This window comes from Lepeophtheirus salmonis, chromosome 3, assembly GCF_016086655.4.
Source record: "Lepeophtheirus salmonis chromosome 3, UVic_Lsal_1.4, whole genome shotgun sequence".
Lineage (NCBI taxonomy): Eukaryota > Metazoa > Arthropoda > Copepoda > Siphonostomatoida > Caligidae > Lepeophtheirus > Lepeophtheirus salmonis.
In genome coordinates, this window is record NC_052133.2 from 12,957,086 (window position 1) to 12,981,386 (window position 24,301).

The 24,301-nt window shown below is 33.4% G+C and overlaps 1 protein-coding gene across 1 annotated transcript; it reads left to right on the forward strand.

The window, feature by feature from the left end:
* Positions 1-5,466: 5,466 nt before the first annotated feature.
* Positions 5,467-18,418, forward strand: LOC121114115 (solute carrier family 22 member 3). The gene is made up of 6 exons (XM_040707970.2): positions 5,467-5,744; positions 15,318-15,464; positions 15,523-16,034; positions 16,138-16,402; positions 17,858-18,076; positions 18,135-18,418. The coding sequence occupies exons 1-6, from the start codon at positions 5,508-5,510 to the stop codon at positions 18,342-18,344; spliced, it is 1,590 nt and encodes a 529-aa protein (XP_040563904.2). The 5' UTR covers positions 5,467-5,507; the 3' UTR covers positions 18,345-18,418.
* The last annotated feature ends 5,883 nt before the right edge of the window (positions 18,419-24,301 follow it).

The window sequence follows — 24,301 nt, forward strand, 5'->3', positions numbered from 1 at the left end:
TCTTGTGTGAAGTCCATATGCATAAAGTATATTTATTTTTCTAGGAATCACCTGAGCGTGAACTTACGCACATTGAGTTCAAGAAAATAATTTCTCCCGAGCGCGTTGTCAATGATTTACGACAATTCCATATTTGTTTGTCACCATGAATACAACCAAAGTTGCAAATTGATTTTGATCTAACTTGTTACGAAGATTATACATAAATGATCACTGTAATTAAATTAAATTTTGAGGTCTAGGTAGCACAAAACGTTAAAACTTGAAAATCAACAATAACTTTCGAACATATTGAGGGGAAGAGCTGAAACTGGTGTCATTACGTAGGTTTTAATAAAGATTTAGCAAAGAAGCGAAGGAAAGATTAAATATCAAAGTCAAACAAAAGATCATTATCGACCATCAATTTTGAACAAATTGAGATACAGAGCTGGAGTCATTTCTTTGTGGTACACAATATAAATACGACACATATTAAAGTATGAGGACAACAAAAGTTCAAGATCGCATATTTTTTGATTTTAACAGAATGAAGAAATGCTATTTCATTTAGGAAAATGACTATGGGTGGAATTTTGCATTCTACCAAGTGTCCATTCTGGACTTTAAAAAAAATGTATCCATAAAAAAAATGGAGTTGTACTGATTAAGATTAAACATTATAGTATGATAATTCCTCCATCTGAATTGTCTTGGAAGCCCATATAAATTAAGTATATTTCCTTCTCTTGGAGCTATGATTATTGAACTTCGTACCGAGTGTTCAATTAAAATCTGAACATTCTGAATTTTAAACTTCAACAAGATATAATTTATTAATTCACAATATGTTCATGTAGTCCTCTGTTATGGCGTCCATTTACTGGCTGACAGTAGCTATGATGGCTTTGGTGATTGGATACTGCAGCCCTTCCTCTCGAATTGAACCCTAAAGGTGTAGTCAAGGGGGTTAGCATCAGGGCTGCAGGGGGACAAAAGTCTGAAAAAAAAAGTTTGAAAGATGTCAGCAGACTCATTCAAACGAGTCTTGCAACAGACGAGGTGAGTTTCCTTCATTGCTCGTGTGAAAAGTGCCACCCCTTTTTTTGATAGCTCTATAGACAGTCTGGTGATAAACTCCATGAGCCCTCATGGACTTGAGGAGATTGACCTGGGATGTTTTTTTTAACACCTCCCGGTCCAATTTGGCTTTTTAGCTGACTTTCTGACGGCATAGACGGTGATATTGAATAACCCCAGCTGCTTGGAGTGTGTGAATGGAAATTGGCAATTGGAATATATATTGTACATATAAGATGTATTATACATATTTAGACCAATGAACATATCTACCAATAATGACGTCACGAGGGATCAATTTTACGTTCTTTAAGGACCGACAAGTGGGATTGGACTGGATGGGACCAGATTGGAATGGACCGTGGTGTTCGGTTCTAAATAAGGACCAACACAATACTAGTCTAAACTCAACCCGACACAATAAGGTTTATTTCCATTATTCTTTAAAGTCAACTTCAACATCTACATTCAGCTAATTCTCAATCTTTATCTATCCCAGCCCATAAATAAAAATAAACAACCTGTTTTAGGCCTTTTCATTCTCCTTTACTGCATAAACAGGTTATTACTCAAGCAAGTCTATAAATAAATTAAATTCTTTAAATGTTAAAACAAGTAAGGAATATTGAATCATCCATAATCTTATGCATGGTTTAATAAGTTCAAATCATAAGCACTCTCTGCAATAGTGAGATGCAAAGGATATGAAAAAAAGCAAGTGCAGTGAAGGGAGCCATAAACATATTTGATTCAAAACATAACCTTGGTTGTCCATTACTGTGAATGTAGATATGTCACATTCTAATGTACATGGGGAACTCATAATTTATCAAGTGGTTTATTAAAATCTGAACACTTAAATTTTAAGAATCAACATAAGATATTTAATTTTTAAATGAACAATAGAATTTCCAAAAAAATTAATACTATAAATAGATGTGTGTCTGAGCTCTCTTAATCATTAATTTAGACGCCCTTTGAAGTAATGCTGGCTTCCAGCCGTGGTGGAAGGCCTTGTACCCACTGCTGATGTAGTACTCTGTCATGGTGTCTCAGAGCTGGTTGACAGTGGCTTTGAGGGCCTCGGTGTTTGGATGACGGACACTGCATCCTTTCCCCTCGCCCTCGACAAACACTCAAAAGGTGTAGTAGAGGGGGTTAGCATGAGGGCTGTATGGGGGGGTTGCTTCATTGTTGGTGAAGTTTCAAAAAAGAGTTCAAAAGAGTCTTGCAACGGAGGAGATAAGGTTGCTTCATTGTTGGTGTCAAAATTGGCCTCTCCACACTCAAAAGGCTCTTTCTTCACTTTCCGTATTCAGTTTGGCCTTTTGAGAGTCCTTCTTCCTCTCCAGCGTTTTGAACTTGCTGACGGGGTTGATAGCTCTATGGGCAATCTGCTGTGAAACCCCGGTATCTCAAGCATAGGCCCACATGGACTTGTGAAGATTGACCCATGCTGTAACTCATCCGTATTCAGTTTGGCCTTTTTGACAGAGTCCTTCTTCCTCTCCAGCGTTTTGAACTTGCTGATGGGGTAAACAATGGTCCTGGAGACTCCCAACTGCATGGAGTGAACGAATGGAAAATCGTCGTTCAAGTTGACCTGTCATTTTCTCGAGTTATACGTAAGCAAAAGTGCTCAGGTTTGTTTTTGTTTTATAACTAATTGTTTATGCTTTAAGATATCGAAATATGAATTATTTTCAATCACTCAACCTTAATTAATTATTGAAATCTCTTCTGGAGCTGCAGGCTTTAAGTGTAACATATGAGTGGATCTCGTATGGACTGCTAGATAATTTTAGAGCAGCAACTGGTAAAGATAAATTTTTAAGAAACTATTGTGGGAAAGGGGTAAGGCAAGGTCAACGCCATTATTACAACAATAAATATATTCAAAAAGGACTAAGAAGGACCCAAAACTTACAGACGTCATCCCCATTATTAAGTTATATATCGAAGTAATTAAAGATATGGGCGAGTTCTTCAAATAAATGAAGACTATCCCACTAACGTTATTTTAATTTTTAATTGTTCTTCTGTTTGTTTTTTATCTTTATTTTTAGTTTGATAATTTTCTTGTTTTTACCATCGTTTTTTTTTTAAGTTTAAAATTTTATGTTTTATGCAATTTTGTAAGCATTTCGTTTATTTCGTTTCTGAATAAAGTTACAATATGTGGGGAAAAAAAATCCATAAATTTATATTGCAGGTGCGCTTTTACGTGCATGTATCAAACTGTATCTTAGTACCTACTTTACAATAAAGAAATGGGTTCTAGGTATTTTTGCCTTTTAGATTTTTACCATTGGAAAATTTGCTGCCTACATATTTACCCCTGGTGATTTGTCTCACATATTTTTACAATATAAAATTACAACTACGACATATATTATAATTATATAATTGTACAAAGTTCATATGAGTTGTCCAACAGGAATTTCTCATCAGAGATGATGTTTTTGATTGGAGCTTGTTCCCCTGCAGGGAGCATTATATAGAGTGCACCCTGTATATCGGTTGCTACTACATGCACGAGCCTGCAATATACATCAGGAAACACTTTATATAGTGCATCTTGTATACACGTTCGATACTATATGCACACGCCTGCAATATTTCATCAATACGGCTAGATTGTTATTTCTTAGATCAAAATATGTTCATGCTATTTATATATCTATATACAGTGTATCCTGTGACATTTTTTCTTATATACATACAGAAATGGCTTGCTTTATTATAATAGAAATGAAAAGAAGAATATTTTTTTGTAACATAAGTGTAATAAGGTTAATACATATTTTCATATATCTTATTCGGCTAAGTAAACCATCGATATTTTTATGAAAAATTCCATGTACCGACAGTTCTAATCACCGGTCCTAAATATATTAGGACCAATACAACACTATTCATAACAGTGTTGGTATTGAGGACAATAAAGGCTTACAATTTCACATTAATAAATACAATCGAAGACAGTAATAACTTATTTATTTTTAGAAGCCACATGCGTCCTGTCCAGGTTGTACAACTGGTCAAGTTATTTAACAAGTCGGCTGAAAAGTACGTAGTAGTTGGTAAGATTGAGATACTTGACCAACAACCAACTGATTTTGGGTCCTTTTAATGTTTGTTTTTGAAGGAAAGGTTGCCTGATACAATAAATTAAAGACGTGTCATAGGAAGGAAGGCATGTAAGATACAAAATATGAACTCTATAGTATTTACACTTGTCTCATGTGTAAAGACTACCAAGTTCATATTTTAAAGACTTGCAACTCCATTTCATCTGAATAGACTTAACTAACGACTTGAAAGTTAAGCCTCAAGACTTAATTAGATTTCAGAGAATTTTTTAATAAAATTTCTCACAATTGTTTCAATTTGTGACTTGATCTAGAGGACTCTTTCAAATATTTTTTGTAGGGAAAATTATTTATTCGAGTCAGAGTCTTATATAGTTTGACAAGACCATCAATGTTTAATATAATCTAAAAATTAATCAAGTTAGTTCTATATAAAAAAACTCTAGTTTCCCCTTATAGTTACATATTTTTAAAAAACTTCCAATATAAAAGTCTCCTCCACCAACTATGAAATTGGATTTCCTCCTATGGCTATATCTAGTGTTGTGTTGAACCTTATTTAAGATCACGGTCCAGGCCCGTCCCATCCAGCCATTCCCACTTGTCAGTCCTTAAAAGTAGGGGGGTATGTCAAATTCTTTTAGCCCAACTTTTCGGATGCCAAAGCTTATTTTAAGCAGTCTAGAAAAAATAATTTTTAATTTCTGGCAAAAAAAAAAAAAATACTTTACCCCGAAAATTACTTTTTCACCCAGGAATATAATTTTTTTTTAAATCCTTTTTCAAACTTATCATACAAAATTTGCAAATGTAGGGATCATTACAGCATTTTTATACTTGAATCAATAGTTGTATGTACAACATTTTATGTTTTACATTAAAGTTTTAAATCAAAAAATAACTTTTCTTCTTAAAATACTATATATATTGTTAAAAACCTATACAGCGTAGGGTCCTCTATGAGAGCAGAGCCCCTCTAAAATGGAAAATTTATATCTACATTTTGACCTTTTTATGTCTAAAAATATACAACAACAAAAAATGTCAATCAGGTTCACATTCTATGTTTTGCACATGCCCCTAATAATTTACTTTTTTCCACAATTTTTGATTATTACATTTTGGATATGATGTGGCACGTTTCTCAGTTAAGTAGTGGATTTATGTGCTAATATAAATCTTAGATTCATGGTAGAGACATCATTGTTCCCTCCACATATTTAATATTGTAACTTATTTCTTCGTTTTTTAGGGAGCAACTTATCTTTACATCCTCGTAGAAAAAGAGAAAAAGTTGTTCTTTGTGATGTTTATACAATTTACACAGTTTCTTATTAGTAGTTGTCCTGTGACACTATGTCTACTCACAACAAGAATATCATCATTCAAACTCCTGTGGGAGATGATAAATCTGCTAAATATTCCTTCGATAATATTTTAGATATTGTTGGCTCTTTTGGACGATGGCAAATCTGTGCCCTACTCCTCTCTACTTTGTCAGGATTCATTTGTGCATTCAATCATTTGGGTGGACTTTTCCTGGCATATACACCTGATACATTCTACTGCGAAGAAAGACATGTCACAGGACAGGTAAATTATTCTTTTTTACACCATTTAAGACCACACTTTTGAGGTCTATTTATTATTTTGAAAAAGAAAAATGAAAATTGCATTTGCAATAAGTCGAGAAATCTTTATGCATGTTATTGTAACTAGTCTTTGTTTATTACTAACAAAGTAGCCCTTTTTTAGGTGAGGGCACCTCATTTATAACTAAACCTTTGAGGATGTATAATGTCTCTCCAAATTTTGCTAAATAATTGATACCTATCGCTTTTTTTATATTATTTGAGCATAATTTAATATTCCTACAAAAATACATACAATAAAATAATAACCGAGGATGGTCTTAAATATCAGGCCACATGCCCCAAACAAAAGAAACTGTGTGAAATATATAATGCATACGCTATAGACCCTTGACACACATAAACAGTTTAATTATCGTTGATTGATTTATTAATCTGCCGGTGGTGCTCACTCATAAATGAATAAGTCTGTAGTCTTAGATATAATTTAAATTATTTTGACAGCTCTTTCCTAGACTTTTCTTAGACTGTGTCTCGATACATCAACGACATTGAACAGGATATTAAGTGACAATTAATTGAAGTTCTGAAAGTAGAGAAGTATTCTTCACAACTAGATAAATCTACCATCATCTCCAAATTAGTAAATTTTCTTGTTTTTGTCAAATATATTTTTATGGGAAACTTAAAGAAGAAATGCTGTTTTTGAACTCGCATGAGGGAGTTCGTACTGGAGAGGATATTTTCAATAGTTTGAACAGGAAGCTAAACAAGGGGACGTTTTTTGACCCAGTGAATATCAATATGCACAAATGGTGCTGGAGCAATTCTGGGGAAAGAATGAAGGATTGAAAGTACGACAACTATAACTCACGCCTATTTTACTAATTGTATAATACACTGAGAAATCCTTGCATTTAAAGCATTGAAAGTAGAGTTAAGAGCTGTTTTTATAATAACTTTATAAAATCACGGCCACTTAACACAAGACTGTTCACTACATACTTTGTGCAACAAGATGGGATCTCAGCATGAGGGTCTGCTGTTGTATACAGATGTAAGGTGGCTATCGTGGGAGAATGTACTAAAGCAACTCTACGAACTACGGGAGGAGGTGTGCATTTTCTTCACATATCAGAAATCTCCACTCGTCGAGCAACTAAATGAATCTGTCTGGGTTACAAAACTAACGTATCTTTCCTCAATATTTGATCAAATGAATTCTTTTAATATCTCACTTCAGAGAGAAAATCCAAGGAATATTGTCTCTCAATGACAAAATACGTTCTTTTGTTCGTAAATTGGAGAGCTTGATCAATAAGGGCATATGGACTTTTTCGCCTGAACTTTACGAATTTGTTGAAGACAACACAATGAATCTAGAAACGTTCAAATTCTTTATTACTTATTAGCTCAAGTCTCTTCAAGTATTTACCAGAAAATAGTACTCCACAAAAACATAACTGGATACGGTCTCCTTTTACCGCTACAGCTAATAATCTGTTGTCTGAAATGGAAGAAGGGCTTATCGAACTTTTATGTGACCAAACACTAAAAACAGATTTTGACTTCTAGAACACCTGACAAATTCTGGATTTCTGTAATGAATGAGTACTCCCTGCAACTTTAGATTTACTTATACCATTTGGCTCAACTTATTTATGGGAGAAGACATTTTCCGTATTAACTTATATCAAAAATAAATACAGATAGAGGCTTAAAATGGAGGACGATCTTGGAGTTGCTGTGTTAAAAATTAAACCGAGAATAGATCTGATTTGCTCAATCCTTAATCCTCAATACCCATCCATCCCATTAGGATCTTGATTCGTAAACTAAATTATATGTAATTTAATTTTTTAAAAGTCATTATAAAATTTCAAATAATTTTGCTGGAATCCGAGTCGAGTCTGAAGTTAATCAAAGTTGAAGGATACTTAAGTGCGACTTGATTTTGAGTCGTTAGTACGAGTTATAAATTCATAATCGATATCCTATATTAGGCCTTAAAATCCATCTCATATATTATAACGATAAGGATTTTCCTTCTAGAGGGTTTTTGTATATATTTTTTTCAAATTTTCCGGCTGACATCTCAATTTTTCCAATTCTGCTATAAATAGATTTTTTGGTCAAAATAAGATTCAGCCTTTTTAATTTTTCGCAAAAATAATAGAATGTCTGTTTGATAAATAATTTTGTTCATTTTTAACAAAAAAATGTTTTAATAGAAAGTATTGTTTTTTGTTATTTTTTGTACCTAAACACAACTATACTTTAACTTATTATTTTATAAAAACATTAGTTTTAATTTTTTAACACATTAAATACAATATTCTTCAATATTACAGTAAAATCCTTAGGCAATGGTGTTCTTGTGCATCTAAATTTATATAACAGAGCTTGTTGCAGTTATGTTATTAATTTCTGCTTGATATGGGCCGGTATAAAGATAAGAAAATCTTTATGCACAAGATGCAATTTAAAATTGAAAAAACAACAACAACAATACTCAATCACTTAGACCATTATATTAATTATGTCCGTACACTCGAATATTTTTTTTTTTGTATATCTCCAGTGATTATTTACAGGAGAAAAATGTTCTCTCTTCTGATGTTTTACCATATAAACTGCCCAAGGTTAATAACTACTCTGTACTTCATTCCAAAATTATGGATAGTCTGAAATCCTTTGAAGGCCTCTTATTATCTCCCTGACCGAGGCATTAAAGCTAAATCTTTCTTCTTCTTGATTTGATCTAGAAATTGATTTTGTTTTGATTTTCCCACTCAAAGCATTCTCAGCCTATTGTTTTCTATCCTTTTCTTAAACTTAAAAAAAACGATCCCTAGGGCCAATTTCTCTTCTCTTAAAAACCACCCTCTTTAAAATTCTTTCCTTTTCCATAATCTGATTTGCCGTAAATTCAAAATTTTTATCAAAAACCTCTTCCATGAATAATATCTTCTTTTTTATTGACCTATCTGATATATATGCGAATCTGCTATTCTCTAAAACTGGTTCCTGCCATTCCATTCTTTCTAAAACTTTTTCCATCAATTCCCCAATTATTGCTTCATTTTTTCCCCATGATTTCATATTTTTGATAATCCATTTGGTCTCCATCGATATTTTGATGGTTTTTGTTTTGTTTTTAGAAATAAAATGTTTCTACAAAGTATTTTTTTCTCAAAATTGGTCTATTTTATTTTTTCAAGAGTGGTTCATAACTATTATTTTTGCAACAACAAGAATTATCAAAAATTCCAAGTTAATTTCTATTTTTTCTAACCAAGATACTCCATGAGGCTGCTGGTGCCAACATTTTACAACCAAGTGGGATAATAACAGTAATAGCTGTCTATAAACCATATAGCGTAGGTTCCTTGTCCACATGAAACCTTTTTTCTCTAGCAAGAATACACTTTTTATTTCATCTCTTTTTCCTCTTAATGTATTCAATTTTTATTCACTTTGCAGTGATAAGTTATGGGTAAAGAAGGGATTTGTGTAAAGAAAAAACTAAGTAAAGCGATTAAAAAAAGAAAAACGGTTGATGCGTGTGCTCTTTTTTCTTTTTTGTTCATTATTTTATAAGTCGTGTGTGTGTTAATATCTCTCTCACAAAGAAGAATTATCGCCTTTCATTGATGTAAATTGATTTTAAAATGCATAATAAAATTGTATATATATGAATTTAAATACAATCAAAATACTTTCCCTTCAATAATTCTACTTAAAATGTAGAAGAGGCTCCTCTTTATGGCAGTTATTCATTTTCTCCCCCGCCCCCTCCCAAATAAAAATCAAATAACAGGCAGCTGATTTGGTCTTAATCCAGTAATGCCATATGTCTCACTCCCTCTTTCTCCTCGTCCTCTTACACAAATAATACCCATCCCTAGTTATGGGTATAGTTATGTTCAAATATACTCAACACTCTTAGCGAAAAAAAAAGAAAAAAAAAGTGTTGTGTAGATTGCTATTTCAGGCAAATATTGATCACTTGGTTTTTGTTTCACCTCGTGGTATTTTGCTTTGATAATTACAATTCACTTGAAATAAACTTAATTTTGCTATTAATAAATAATGTGAAGGTACGATAAGGGATAATTTAACTTATTTTTGATATAAATTTATATCTCAATGAAGGCGGCAATGTCCCTTTTTACCACCTCTTCTAGACATACCCCTGGATGTATTGGAATACCAAATCTCGAGTCCGAGTTGAATCTGAAGTCGTTGTGTCAGTTTTGCAAATACATATTCCCAGTTCTGCCTTGATGATTACTATCCGAATAGTCGTAGAAAATATGACTTCCCGGTATGCTAAAAAAAGAAACCAAAAAGTGATATATTAACAGGTTATTTTCTAAAGCTATTATCATTATTATTTAATGCTTGAAGAGAGAACATCCAAGAATAAGGTAATCACTAAGATCTGTGCTCATGAAAATGGAGATTAGCACTGATGATTTGTTGGGGGACTTATAAGCAAGGTTGTGCCCGGGCCAGATTCGGCAGTTCTATCGGTTTTAGTTCTTTTATTTCAACGGTTTCGGTTCCAGTTTCGGTTTTGTCTCGGTTCAGTTTTATCGGTCTCGACTCCGGTCTTCGATCTCGGTTCTTTTTTATACATGCTCAGTTTGGTAAAGCAGGCACTTAAAACAAGAGGCTTTGCAATAAAATTTGGGCCAAGGAAATGATATTAGATACAAACAGTTTTCAGTTTCCTTGTTTAAGGAAAGGTTGTGTGATATAATAAAGGCAACGACGTATTTCATTTACATAAAATTATGGAGATACAATATTAAAAGGTTATAAATATACCAAAAAAATACAACAAACGAAAATGAGATCGAAAGAACTGAGACCGATAAGGAATATATTGCGGTCTTAGTTCCGGTCTCGGTTCACCTTTGTCGGTTTGGATTTTAGGGGTTCAAGAACTGGAACTGCTTGAACCGTTTTGACGGATAAAGATTCAACCTTGGTTAAAAATGTAAGTCCCAGTTTGACTCCGAGAAAAATTATGAATCGACATCGGAGTTATTCCTGTCGATGTCCTTGCTCGAACCAGAGTGTATCAATTATCAATTTCCTTGATAACATATTCAATAATAAAGGATTATGACGTCTAAGCTTCTCTTCTTCCAATTATTTGAACATACAGGGTGCCCACGACAAATTGGAACTATCTTAAAATTCAACCTGCTTGATAAAAATGGAATTTGGAGTGTATTTGTTAATATGAAAAAGTTAGACATGATATTAAACAATAAATTTATTCAACATGTTCTCCCTCAGCAGCCCCCATATGCCCCTAAAGGATTTGCATGCCCTGATGACTTCCGCGGAATCGACAGTATACCACTCCCTCGTAATGGAGCCCTTCAGGGCCGCGATGCTCTTGTGGCTGGCCTTGCACACCTCTCTCTCCAACTTCCCTACCAGTAGTAATCACACGGATTGAGGTCGGGTGAGTTGGAGGGCCGGGTGTTGCGATCCCAGAAAGTGATGTCGGGGGAGTTGAAGAAGTTAGTGGTCCTCATGGCGATGTGTGCGGGCGCTGAGTCTTGTTGGAATATGAACTCCCTCCCAACGGCCGTATCCTTCATCCAGGGGATGACGAACTCCTCCATGACTTCGCAGTACCTTATCGCGTTAACCCTTTCCTTGGGATTGAAGAAGAAAGGAGGCATCACCTCACCGGTGCTGGAGATGACACACACGGTCATCACGGAGGCCGGGAACTTTGTGGTGAAGACTGCAGGGACCTCTTCTATCTCCTTGGCAAGCCACCTGCCATTCTGGACGTTGTAGCTTCTGTCGAAAGTCCAGTTCTTCTCGTCGGAGAAGAAGAGGATTCTTCCTCCATGGCTCTTCAGGTCATTGAGGAGACGCTTACCGTTGGTGAGCCTGGTGGCCTTCATGTGTTGTTTGGCAATTCGGTATGACCTGTACCCGAGGTCCTCATTCACAGCCTTGGAGACCAGCTGTTTGCTCACTCCACGGTTCTTGGCCAACCTGGACAAGGAATTCCCTTTCGGCAGGCCTTCCCCTCAACCTCCCAGGCATTGAAGATCCGGTACACCGTGGTCTTGGGGTAGTTAAGAAGCTTGTAGATAGTAGAGGGCTTGTTTCCAGCGCGAGCCAATTCGAGGATGGCGTCTCTCCTTGCTTGTTCCATGATGACTATAGTTTGTTGTCAAAACAATTGTGGTGGAAGTTATAGTGTATTGTTCACGCAACCTTTTATATTAGTATGATTTAACCACAAATATCCACATTATGGATCTGGATGAAGTTTAAAGTATTTCCAATTTATCGTGGACACCCTGTACTGAAACCTAATATTTTATATTCAGCTATACTTTTAAATAAATAGGGGCAAGCGACTAAATATCTTTAAAACTAAGAGCTATCCCGTACCAACTATTTGTTCAATTTTTAAACAAAATATGAATTGTGTATACTTAGATAATAACTTTGTTTATTTTGTTAAGAAAATTTGAAGTAGTTTACTGTTAAAGAAAACACGATTTACTCTCATAAAGTAATTATCTCAAGCAAAAATGTTTCAACACATTCATCAATTGAGTGTGGCAATTATACTACATACACTCAATTATGCATCCAGTTGAGTCTCAAACATAACTTATTCATGAATTGAGTCTATTTGAATTCTTTATCGGAAAATAATATAATTAAAAATTAAGGCATTAAATGATCGCTCGGCCCCAACCTCTTTTGATCTTGCTAGACAATGACATATATCTAGTACATATTGGTACATAGATATTTTAGATCAGTGTTATACCTCAAAAAATCCTTTCTGCCAAGTTTTCTCAATGTCATATTTTTTAGAAAAACAAGAACAAAGGATTATTAGCATCGGTGATATACTAATCAGTTAGTACAGAATGGAAAAGATAAGTCTTAAGCCAACAGAAGAGATCAAAATTTCCAAGCTATAAAAAAGTTTCGTTATGTTATTTAGTATTAGCAAACATTAAACGCCCTAAATTTGAAAAATTTCCTTGGGTGAGCGGAAAAGTGAAATATGAAGCAATACCATGTGTTAGGAATAAGATATAACGTTTCTATAATTCAGAAAAATACCGTCTAACCCTAACAAAAAAAAAAAAAAAACATTCCAAGAAATAAAGATGAGTACAAAAATTGTATTAAAATTCTTATTGATAGAAAACTAGATCACTAAAAAAGTTTTGCATTTGTATTAAAAACTGAAAGAAACCATTCCCTTCTTGCCTAGAAATGCCTAGAAAATTATGTTTAACAGTCTGAGGAAGAAAATAATATTGTTCAAGATATCAAGACAAAATAAAATTTATCTTTGCACCAAAATATAAACTTTGTGGAGCTATTTTCACATACCTAGAATAAAAAAAACAACAACATGAAAACACTCACATAAAAAAAAAATAATAATAACTGTTTCACTCTCCAATCACATGTTTGAATTTGATAATTCATGAAGGAATTAACTCAGCTCACATGCTTCTATCTTGGTAAAATAACTCTGTAAAAAAAAAAACCAAAAAAAAAAAAAAAAAAAAACCCAAGACCTGGAGAGCAAAAATGTTATTTTCAATTAAAATGATACTGCAATCAGGTCAAATATATTCATTGCCCCAGTAAACTGGTTTTTTTTTCTGTACAATTGAAAAAACTAATTCAATTTATACATTTCTTTGTATGTTGTTATCTTTCTTGTAGGATAAATGCACAATCTTCAACTTCTCCTCCTATAAATGATATAAATCTAATTCATACTGTCCTAGAATATAAAATATACCGCTTACATTGTCATGAGCGGCTATCAAAGCAATGGGTTGCGTTTGTTGTGTTTGACAGAAGAATTGGTTCAATTAGCATTGTTTTCTGAGTCTATCGATGAAGTGAAAAAAATGAGGATTATGAGCAAAATTATCACAATAGTAGACCCTTTGAAAATTTAAATAGATATGGAACTGGATCTGGAAAATCAAATAATAATAATACGACTGATCTATCAGAATTAATCTCATTCTATTTCTTCACGAGACAGAGGCAGACATATTACTCACACAACAACGTCTTATCTTTCAAGTAAAGGAACATCTACACAATGAACGATCCTTCCATTAAAGAAGATGAGATCCACCGAGTGAGTTAGAATGAGGCAAGATCCTTTGAAAATGAAGTTAAAGTGAAGATCAGAAGGCGTTTCATACGAACAAGGATCTAAAGGTTTTGTGAGTCAATGGGGCAAAGATCAAAAGCATCCTCAGTGACCCACGAAATTGACGTAGTCAGGCAAGAGTTAATCAATCAAAAATTAAAAAAGGGGAAAAGGGGGGGTAGGGCAAAAGAAAGAGGCAAAGTGGAACTATGATTTCATAAGTATACTTAGCTACTTTGCCCAATGCTCCACCAGAAAACGACCTTATAGCTTTGAACTTCAAAATATGAGACTCAAATATGTTATTATAAAAGAGTTCCCAGCTTTATACAGCCGTTACCTGAATCAGTCGAAGTGTTCCTTGCCTTAATTTATGTTCTTATTTACCAAAGCTGTCATTATTATTCTTTTATTCCTTTGTAACCTCACTAAGGCCTCACAAACTAAATTGAGTCCCAAAATGTCGTCAAAGATTAAAGAATAAATTGCAGGAAAGGATATCTTGCCTTAGACGAGACAGTTACATTCAGACATTACTTATTTTCCCATGGCCCCAGAGCATGATAAATTGTACCCGGAACAAGAAAATCTCAGAACATGAGGACTACGACTTGAACTGAATACTAAAAAGATGGACACAAATACAGGTCTAAATATTGGATGTTTACGGCCCATTTTTCTGTTTTCTTTGTCTACGACGTGAGGTTGACAATTTTAAAAATACATCTTAATATTTTGTGTCTTATGTTGATTGTATTATATAGGTTTTTAATCGACGAAAATGTATAACGGCCTCATTCATAAGTACACATTTAAGTTGTGAGTACAAATTTCACTATAACAAAAGTGCCATGAAGGAATTACGTTTTCGCAGTTGATTTATTGATTTCGTCACTGTTTTTATACATACCATTGAGACTGAATTAAAGTGTTCGTAGTAGTAATCCATCTTTTTTCGATCACCAGAATGAAAAAACAAAATTCTGACTTCAAAGATAAAACTTCTGGTATTTTCAAAGTAATAAGGACTGAATGTTGCTATTCTGTTCAGACCATAAGGGAGGCCTGTTTTAAGCGTGTCACCGCACTAAGCGACCATATCTTTTTTTTAAACATTTAATTGTTTACAAAATAGAATATCTGGTTGAATAGGCCACCTTCACTAAGCAGTTTCCTTTACCTGACCCCTTAATACAGGTTTTACTGTGTATTATTTTTTCGTTGAATTTCTTCTGGGGCAATTGTTTGTATGCAGATTCAATGAACACTTATTGAATATTTTTAGCTAGACATCTTATGTATATGCTGATATGTTAATTACTTAAGATAGATTTTTATCAATCTAAATATATTTATTTAAAATAAAGTTCAATTTTTTGCTTTCAGAGTGGCTGTGAGTCGAGTAATGATACCCATTGTAATAAATGGATTTTCAGCCAAAATGTAATGTCATCATCTCTGGTAACAACTTTCAACCTTGTCTGCCAGGACAAGTTATATCTACACCTGATACAAAGTACATACATGGCTGGGGTAAGTTACAGCTGTTACAAGATTTCGCTTTTATATTATTAAAATGAAATCCACTTAGATAGTTGTGGCAACATTGGTTGGAGGATTTTGCTCCGATCATTTTGGAAGACGTACCACACTCCTCGGATCTTCTCTACTCCACTGCATTGCCAGCTTCATCACAGCTTTTAGCAATGACTACAACCTATTTATAATGATTCGATTCCTTGTTGGAGGATCTGCACATGTGATGTGGTCAAGCATATTTGTTCTCATTATGGAGTCTGTGAATATTGAAATGAGATCTTTAGCTGGACTCCACATGAACATGGCTTGGAATTTTGGAAGTCTGCTCATGGTGGGTATTTGCTATGCCTTACGTGATTGGAGGAATATTCAAATCGCATTTGCATCAATAGCGCTCCTCTCAACTTTGCACCTTTGGGTATGTGAATCTCCACGATGGCTTCTGAAAAATAGAAAAATAAAGGAAGCTGATAAGTCACTCAGAAGGATTGCTGCCTTTAATGGCGTGGATTTGGAGTCCACAGAGTACTTGCGGATATTTGAGGATCTCGCAAGACATGCCATGTAAGATTTATGATATATTTATGATTATAACTATTTCCAAAGATATAACTAAATATAAAAGTTTATGAATTTTCTATTTCTTCATTTTGAAAAACTATTTCAGGAGCTCAATCAAGGAAGAAGATGAAGATAAGAGTAATACAAACTCAGGAGTGAGTCTCTTCAAAAAGGTTCTTCCGTTAATGGAAGATGGAGAAACTCGTAGAAGATTCCTTGTACTTATGATACCCTTTTTTTGCATAGGAACATCTAGCTATGGAATCCATTTTGCTGCCAAACTCATCCCATTCAATATTTTCCTCGTATGTGTCTATAAGGATCTCCTTATAGCTTTTGCTGCCTTAGTCGGCTTCTTCATATTCAAAAAGGTAGTATTATTGGAACTGAACCCATACTTAAAAATATATTGTGAGGCTGGTGAGGGGTATAGAAGTATGTAGGTTAGTTCTGTATACTTTTCAATTTTTTTTTTCCAATTTCGCTAGTCTAGTTCAAAGTTTAAAAGGAGACAAAAGTTCCATACCTCGTCAATAAAGATTTAAATACAACATTGATCCATATTTTAGATTTATTAATAATGATAGATTCTAACATATAAAAAGAGTAAAAAAAATATTTTTTTTATAAAGCTATCCTATGGATCAATAAGAAAGAAAAATATTTGAAAAATTTGATTTTTCCTTTCTGAGAATGTAAATACACGGATCATCATCTAATCTTGCTAACTTTTTTCTCATTTTTTTTTTTAAAAAGGAGACAATTTCAGAAAAAAAAACTTAATTACTTTTTATAGTTTAGAAAAACTTTTTTTTGCAAAATTACTTAAAATGTATTATAAGTATCTATATTAACTAAGTAAAGAGATTTAGTCTCTTTTCGTAATGTGAGATCCAAAGATAACCTCTTAGGACAATGTAATTTTTGCATAGGTAATTTTCATACTATGACAACTTTTCCGCAGTACCCATAATCGAAATACAAAAAAAGAAGAAAATTAAATTGCTCTAATGTAGGTATCAATACGAAACCTCCTGATACACAGTTCAATACTTATTTAATAAGGATAATAATATTTTTTACCATTGGAAAATTTGATTTGATTTATTGATTTGTACTTAATTTAATCTTTACATTTTTATTCAACCCGTATTACGTGAAATCAGGCATTTTCAATTATTATGAACAACTTTTTAGATAACTATTGTGAAGAGGGCTCAAAGTCCAGCTTATTTTGTTTAAGCTTTAAAGAGCATACAAATAATTAAGGGCCCGCTGTCTCCTATGAAATATCAGGGGAGAGGGACTTGCAGTTGATTCGTGGACTGAGGGATGAGGACGGAGGAGATTACATCTCACATGTAAGGCACTAGGACTTTTATCTTGGCCTTATCCCTCATTCCACGGATCAACTACGAGTCCTTCCCCCAGTAACTCCAACGAGACAAACTCACTACCTCCTCCATATAACGGGACCTTCCAAATACTTTGATAATCCTTCAATGTGCTAATGGACCCAATATCTCGAAAAGTTGAGATCCTTTGCCTATTTCAAGAATATGTTCTTTGCATAAATTCCCTTAACTTCACTTAGCGAGATTATTTCCCTATCATTTAAAAGGTTGCGGTAATTGAGTTTCAACTTTCCTGTTTCACAGTCTCCAATTTTGAGATAGAAAGACCTGCGATAAAACTTTTACAGTTTAGCCTAATTAAGTCGTATCCCAAAAGAGTGTCAAAATATCTCAGACGTGTCGACCATGTCCTCAGGGAATTTCGACCTAGAACCATATTTGAATGATCAAAGTTATATTATGTATCGTTAGGTTCAGCGAATACCATATTTATTATGCTGCTATGGCCTCACTGGTGTCATTGGGGTTACTTTCATTTTCCTCCAATACGACGTATTTCGAATAATTGTCTATGGAATTCTTCAGAGCCTTGTAATAGCCTGTTTTTATTTCATTGATATCTACACTCCGGAAGTATTTCCAACCAATGTACGAAGCCAAGCTTTTTCCATCCTTGATTGCTGGAGTAAGGTAAAGTGATTTAAAATATGTGGTATTTTGACAAATTCATTTAATCAAATATCCCTAGGTTGGATCTGCCATATGTACATTCATTTTGGACATTGGAACGGATATTCACGAAGATTTTCCTCTAGTAATATTTGGTATATTACTCCTATTTGCCTCCGTCACATTCTTGTTTCTCCCTGAAACTAAAGGGATACCATTAGCTGATAATTACGAGGACCTGAAGAAATCAAAATCATTTTTTCATCGGAAGAGATCTGAGCGAGTCTAGCAGTACTTTCCTCTGTATTATTCATGTAAATTCAAAATTTATTTTAATTTGAAAAATATATTCCAAGACCCAAATTATTCGGTTCAATCACTCCAGGCGGAAATATTTATTGAGTAATTATAAATTGTTTTGACGGACGTTACAGATGACATAACAAACGAGATACAGCTGTTTATATCGTGTCCACTCATTTGAGTAAGGTTATTTTCAGGGAATGGGACATTCATATGGGCAAGCTTCATTTCAGCGATGATTTTATAAAATATATATTACAAGAGGAATGACATCATATGACAACTATCGTGGTCACATATATGCAATACATTCTATTGGCTAATTTCTGGCAACTAATCATTGTATGATCGAAAACGTAGAATGTGAAAATTTATGAGTATTTGTCACGTCATGCAATCTTGTATATTGGTTGAATAGCTCTTCATATATGCAGGGCGTGAAAGCTATGGAGCTCATGGAGAAACGTAGGAACCTAGGGAGCTGATTCTTGCTTTTGTTAGATAGCTTGTTCAAACTTCTACCTCTTGGAATAAATTGAATCAATTGACGAATTCGTTGTCCTAAATATGTGAAAAGATATGGAACCCTCCTTAGAATAAACACTAGGAACGCGAACATAATAATTTCTCGAACTCTGGGACTCAATGAGACTTTTGTTCGCAAGGTTAAGAGGGAGCTCGAGGCCTAGCAAATTGAGATTATAGCCCGGCATATTACTTTCGGCAAAATAATACATAGGACATGTGTACATGCTACGGGATTAACTAGAGTTGTAAATTTTAAGCATTTTAAAATGGAAAATATTAGGGCATGAAAGACGACGACTCGGATTGAGGAATTATTGATGAGTTATTTGTTTAAATCCTTATTGAGTTCAGAGTAGAATTGAAAATCATCAACCCCGTAATTCCTGCTAATTTCCTTTCTAGATATGGAGTGGGATTTGTGTTTATATCTAGTAATGTAAATCGTGTGTATTTTGGGAATATTAATAAAAGAAACCGATAAGCAACATGGTAACCCTGACAATTTGAAGAATATTTTGGAGGAGAGAAGGAATAATGCTCATGACGTTTCATTAAATTAGCTGCAATTCCCTGTGTCCAGGGAGGAGGATTAATGTAATAAACAGGGACATTTGTAAGTACTACTCCGATGTCGATCCTCAATTCTGCTCGAAGTCCAACAAGGACTTACAATTATAACTCCATAACAAATCCTCGAGGTTACTCTCCGTCTTTTATGATCACTCAGGAATGTACAATCAGGTTTTGAATATAAATGAATCTAATTAGGAAAGTAAGTTCAATACTCAGGAGTTAAATAATAAGGACAATAGCTGAGGTAAAGAAAATTAATTCTTCAGATATCCAATACCAAACAAAAAGGGCCAGCTAAAAAATAAACACAATTTACATCACTATTCATCTTCTTCCTTTTATAACAGAGTGTAACTAATTAAATAAAAAGTCATTACAGCTGATTTACACTTATCCTCAAATATTAAGATATCGACAAGGTTAACAATTTAGAACAATAATGTCTAATAAAATGTTGCTTTTTTGAGCAGCCAAATTAATTAAAAAATGTATCTGTCCAGATCCCGTTTTTTCACCACTTCATATTATGTGAAACAAGTTAAATCCGTCTGCTTATGTTTCAACTAGTATTGTGTTAATCCTTATTCATTTGGTCAACTCTAGTACAGTCGGTAGACCGATCCTTATGACTGTCAATCCTTGGAACCGGCCCTTGTAATTATTTTCCTAAAAATGTATATGGTTTATTCAGACAAATAAGACCTAATGTATATGTTTTTAAGACATCTACCCTCAATGTCAACACAAGGGATCGTTCTTTAAGGACCGACAAGTGGAATTGGAGTGGATGGGACCAGACTAGACTGGATCGTGGTCCTCGGTTCTAAATAAGAACCAACACAACACTAGTGTCAACTCAACCAGACCCAACTTGGTTCATTTACATTAATCTTTAAAATCAATTCCACATCGACATGTTATTATAATATGCATTCAGCCCATCCTTAATCTTTATCTATCCCACTCTATGAATCAAAAATTGACTACCGGTTTTGGGCCTTTTCATTCTCCTTTACTGCATAAACGGGTTATTGCTCAAGCAACTCCATAAATAAATTACATTATCAAAATATTAAAACAAGTAAGGAATATTGAATTATCTATAATCTTATGTAATGTTTAGACAGTCTAAGTCATAAGCGCTCTCACCAATAGTGCGATGCAGAGGATATTGAAAAAGGCATGTGCAGTGAAGGGAGCTATAAACAGGTTTGATGCAAAGCAGAACCTTGTATATCTACTTCATGAGTGTACATATGTAACAGTGCAGTATATGGGGAACTCAAAATTTACCGAGTGATCCATTAAAATCTGAACACTATGAATTTTAAAATTTAATAAGATATTTTTTTTTATTTACAGCCGAATTTCAACAAAATTAATACTATAAATAGATGTGTGTCTTAATTATTAATGTAGCCGCCCTTAGGGCAATGATGGCCTCCAAGCGGTGAAAGGTCTCGTACATCTTCAACCGTTAACGTAAATATGTGCCAGTGTAGTACATTCGGAACTCGAAATTTATATCTTTTGTTTCTTCCATAGTTGTGCGCACGTCTGAATCGGTTAGTTCTTATTTTGGTGGACATCGAAGGATCATTGCGTGGGACTTTGAGAGGGGGAAGGCTGTCTATAGATAGTACATTGTGTAATGGATTGCTTTTTTATAACATGTATTGACACTCAAAAAAATACCTTGAATACTTGCTTCTATGAATTGATATTCCACGTACATTAATGTGCATGCATCAAACGAGAACAATAAATATATCCCCTCCTGTCCCTTAATCCCCAAACAAGTAATTCCCCCCGTTCTTTTACACTCTAGAATTTCACTCCCCGAGCCATCTACTCCCCAAACCCTTTACCTCCCATCCTTTGTTATCATTATCATTGAAAAATACAGTTAGTAAATGAAAGTATTCTTGTATGCAACATTTTTTATCATGAAATTCAAGATAATTTGTGTGGAGAATGATTACTTACCAGCTCCTAAACAAAGACAAAGGGAACATATATCAATAATTTCACTTCGTAATCTTTACTAGAGTTCTTTGATCTCTTGTGCAATGGAAGGAAATATCGATGTTTTTTATAATTTGTTGTAAATTTCAAATCATTTTTGAATTAAATACTCTGGACTCATACTTCTTATAAATTTGACCATTATTTTTTCCGAGATAGGATGTGAATATATATGTATATGATAATATCCAAATGGTTCTTTTAAATTTATTTTTGTATCTTAAATTACATTTCAATTCATTGATTGATTGATTTTTGTCATTCATTGAGTTCGAATTGCAATGATTTATTTTAGAATCTATAGGTTCTAGTTAATTTCAGATTAGTCGATTTAAGTGTATTCATTTCATTTCTTAAGCAATCAAACAAAAACTCAATAGTAATATTTTTGAAAATGTTGACTACAAAACTGTTAGTCTAGAGCTGAATATGAGGAATAAAATGGCAAAGTAGTACAAATTAGTAAATATTTATTTAGCTCCTAAAGTGTGTTTATCTGGTAAAATAATAAATCAATGCAAATATTTATTCAAGTATCGCCATTATTCAGGTATACACATCATAAGTCAATTTTTTGTAAGCAACATAAGATTCTTTTTTTATTCCTCAGTAATATGTATTTACTTATTTGAATAATAATAAATACAAAACACTGATATGTAGGAAATTAATCGTTACTAGTTATGACTTTTTTGAACTCTCCTTATGCTCATGATCCGAAGTAAATAAAGAAAAATATGAAAGTGTAGACTAATCTAGTAATGAATAAAGAGCTTAAGATATTCTTCAATGAAAAACACAATGTTGATAGAATATTAAACTTTTCATATTTGACTTTTTCCTGCTCTCCAAGGTCTATAAAAACTAAATATACCAGTCATTTGGATTTTAGAACGTGGTCTTGCCTACCGCATGGGCCTTGAAAATTTATTGTTGATGGCTCTAAAAAACGGCAAAAAACGTGATTGTTTATATTCTTTTGACTATTGCTTTCCAATGGCTTAGCGCAAAGTATTAATATGGGTATCAAATCAAAGCCAATATACGGAGATTCAATTTGTATGAATATTTTATTAATTATTTTAACCAAGATATTAAAAAATACTTTTTTATTTATTTTTCCCCTGACTTTTTAGATATTCTTCTAAGTTATTATTAACTTGACGTATGTCCATACAAAAATAGAATACAAAAAATAAATTTTTTCCTTGAACAAAACTAATAGCTCTATACTAAAAAACAATACAATATAACATACTAGAAGTACTTTGACTCTTAATGGTTTAAATTAGATTTCTTGCAACTAGTATATTTATTTCTGTGGTATTCCACAATTATAAATAAACAGTTTTTCTGCTCTTGGTCGGTGGTAATCCAAGTTACAAAGTCACTCATGAGTTTTACACCTCTTTGAGCAACATCCCGCATGTTGTTCTATCGTTTTCATTATTTTCCTATGTATCAACTGGTGTAATGAGCCAGTCACTTTTCAATCCAAGAGCGTCAAAAAGAAGTGTGACTCAGGTCCTACCAAGTCTCTGAGAGATGTAGCTGTAGGGATGACTGGAAAAATTGGGGAAAATAGATTCTGCATTTTAAATAGTTCAGGCAAAATATTGAAATGCTATTTAAACTTATAATTATTTATTTTATTATGCATTTTTAAAATAATTTATACCAAAGATAGGGGAGAATACTTACTTCAGAGGGAGAAATTAACACCCCACCGTTTTAAATAATGAATAAAAAGGAGGGAAAAAAAGCACACGCTACAACCATTTTTCCTTTTCTAATCACTAAACTTAGTTTTCCCTTTGCACAGATCCCTTATTTACATATATCCCAAAAACTTAATGTGTTAGAGAAAATATGAGACCAGATTTGAATGTATCACTCTTTAAATTGGTGTCAAACTGTTCTTAAATTCCATGACAGATATTTTTTGTCTTTTTGTAGATTAGTGTAATAAACACAAGAAGAGCCTTAAGATTATGGACACTAAATAACAATATGGACATGAAATGAACACAATTTATATTCGAGGACTTGATAAAAAATATTATAGGAATTGGACTTGTGAGAAAAGATTTGAGACTCGCCTTGATCTTGCAGTATAAAGACTTTTCTCACCTTGGGCTCCCTGTAGTACCTGGAGAAATTTTTAATAGTCAAAGTATTCTATTTATTCTTATTTTTACACACTTAACCTTGATTATAAGATCTAGGATAAACATATTTCCATAACAATCAATATTTATTGCGTCTGTCCCTTTTTTCCCCGACTTATTTATCCCTGGCATGCATATTGAGCCAAATAAACTCCATTCATGCTTTCCATTCATTTTTAAACGCCTAAACGCTAGTACATAGAAACAAAATTGAATAATTAATAGAAAAATCTTTCAACAGCGTTCTTTTATTTGCTCCATCTTTTACCTAAGAATCAAAGCTTGAACCAAGTGGCACATATTCTGTTCAGCTGCTCTTTTTTGAAAATATTCTGTTCAGGCGTTCGTATCTTTTTGTTCATTTTTAAACAAAACAAAGTCCCTATGATCAATTTTTTCCCAAACTTAATCAGTTTCATAAATACAATTTCTCAACTAAGAGGCGCTGAGAGTAAAATGAATAACTCTACAGCCACGTAATAAGAATAAATGATTAACTGATGCGGTACCTCAAAATTGAGGAAAGAGCTTTTTCCTAGCCTACTAAATTAGGAAAAAATTTAGTTCGTGGTCGTCGTTTTTATAAAAAGGTTAATGATTTTTATAGCCGTTTTTGTAGACCAAAAAAACTGTTTTCTTCTTAGAATAA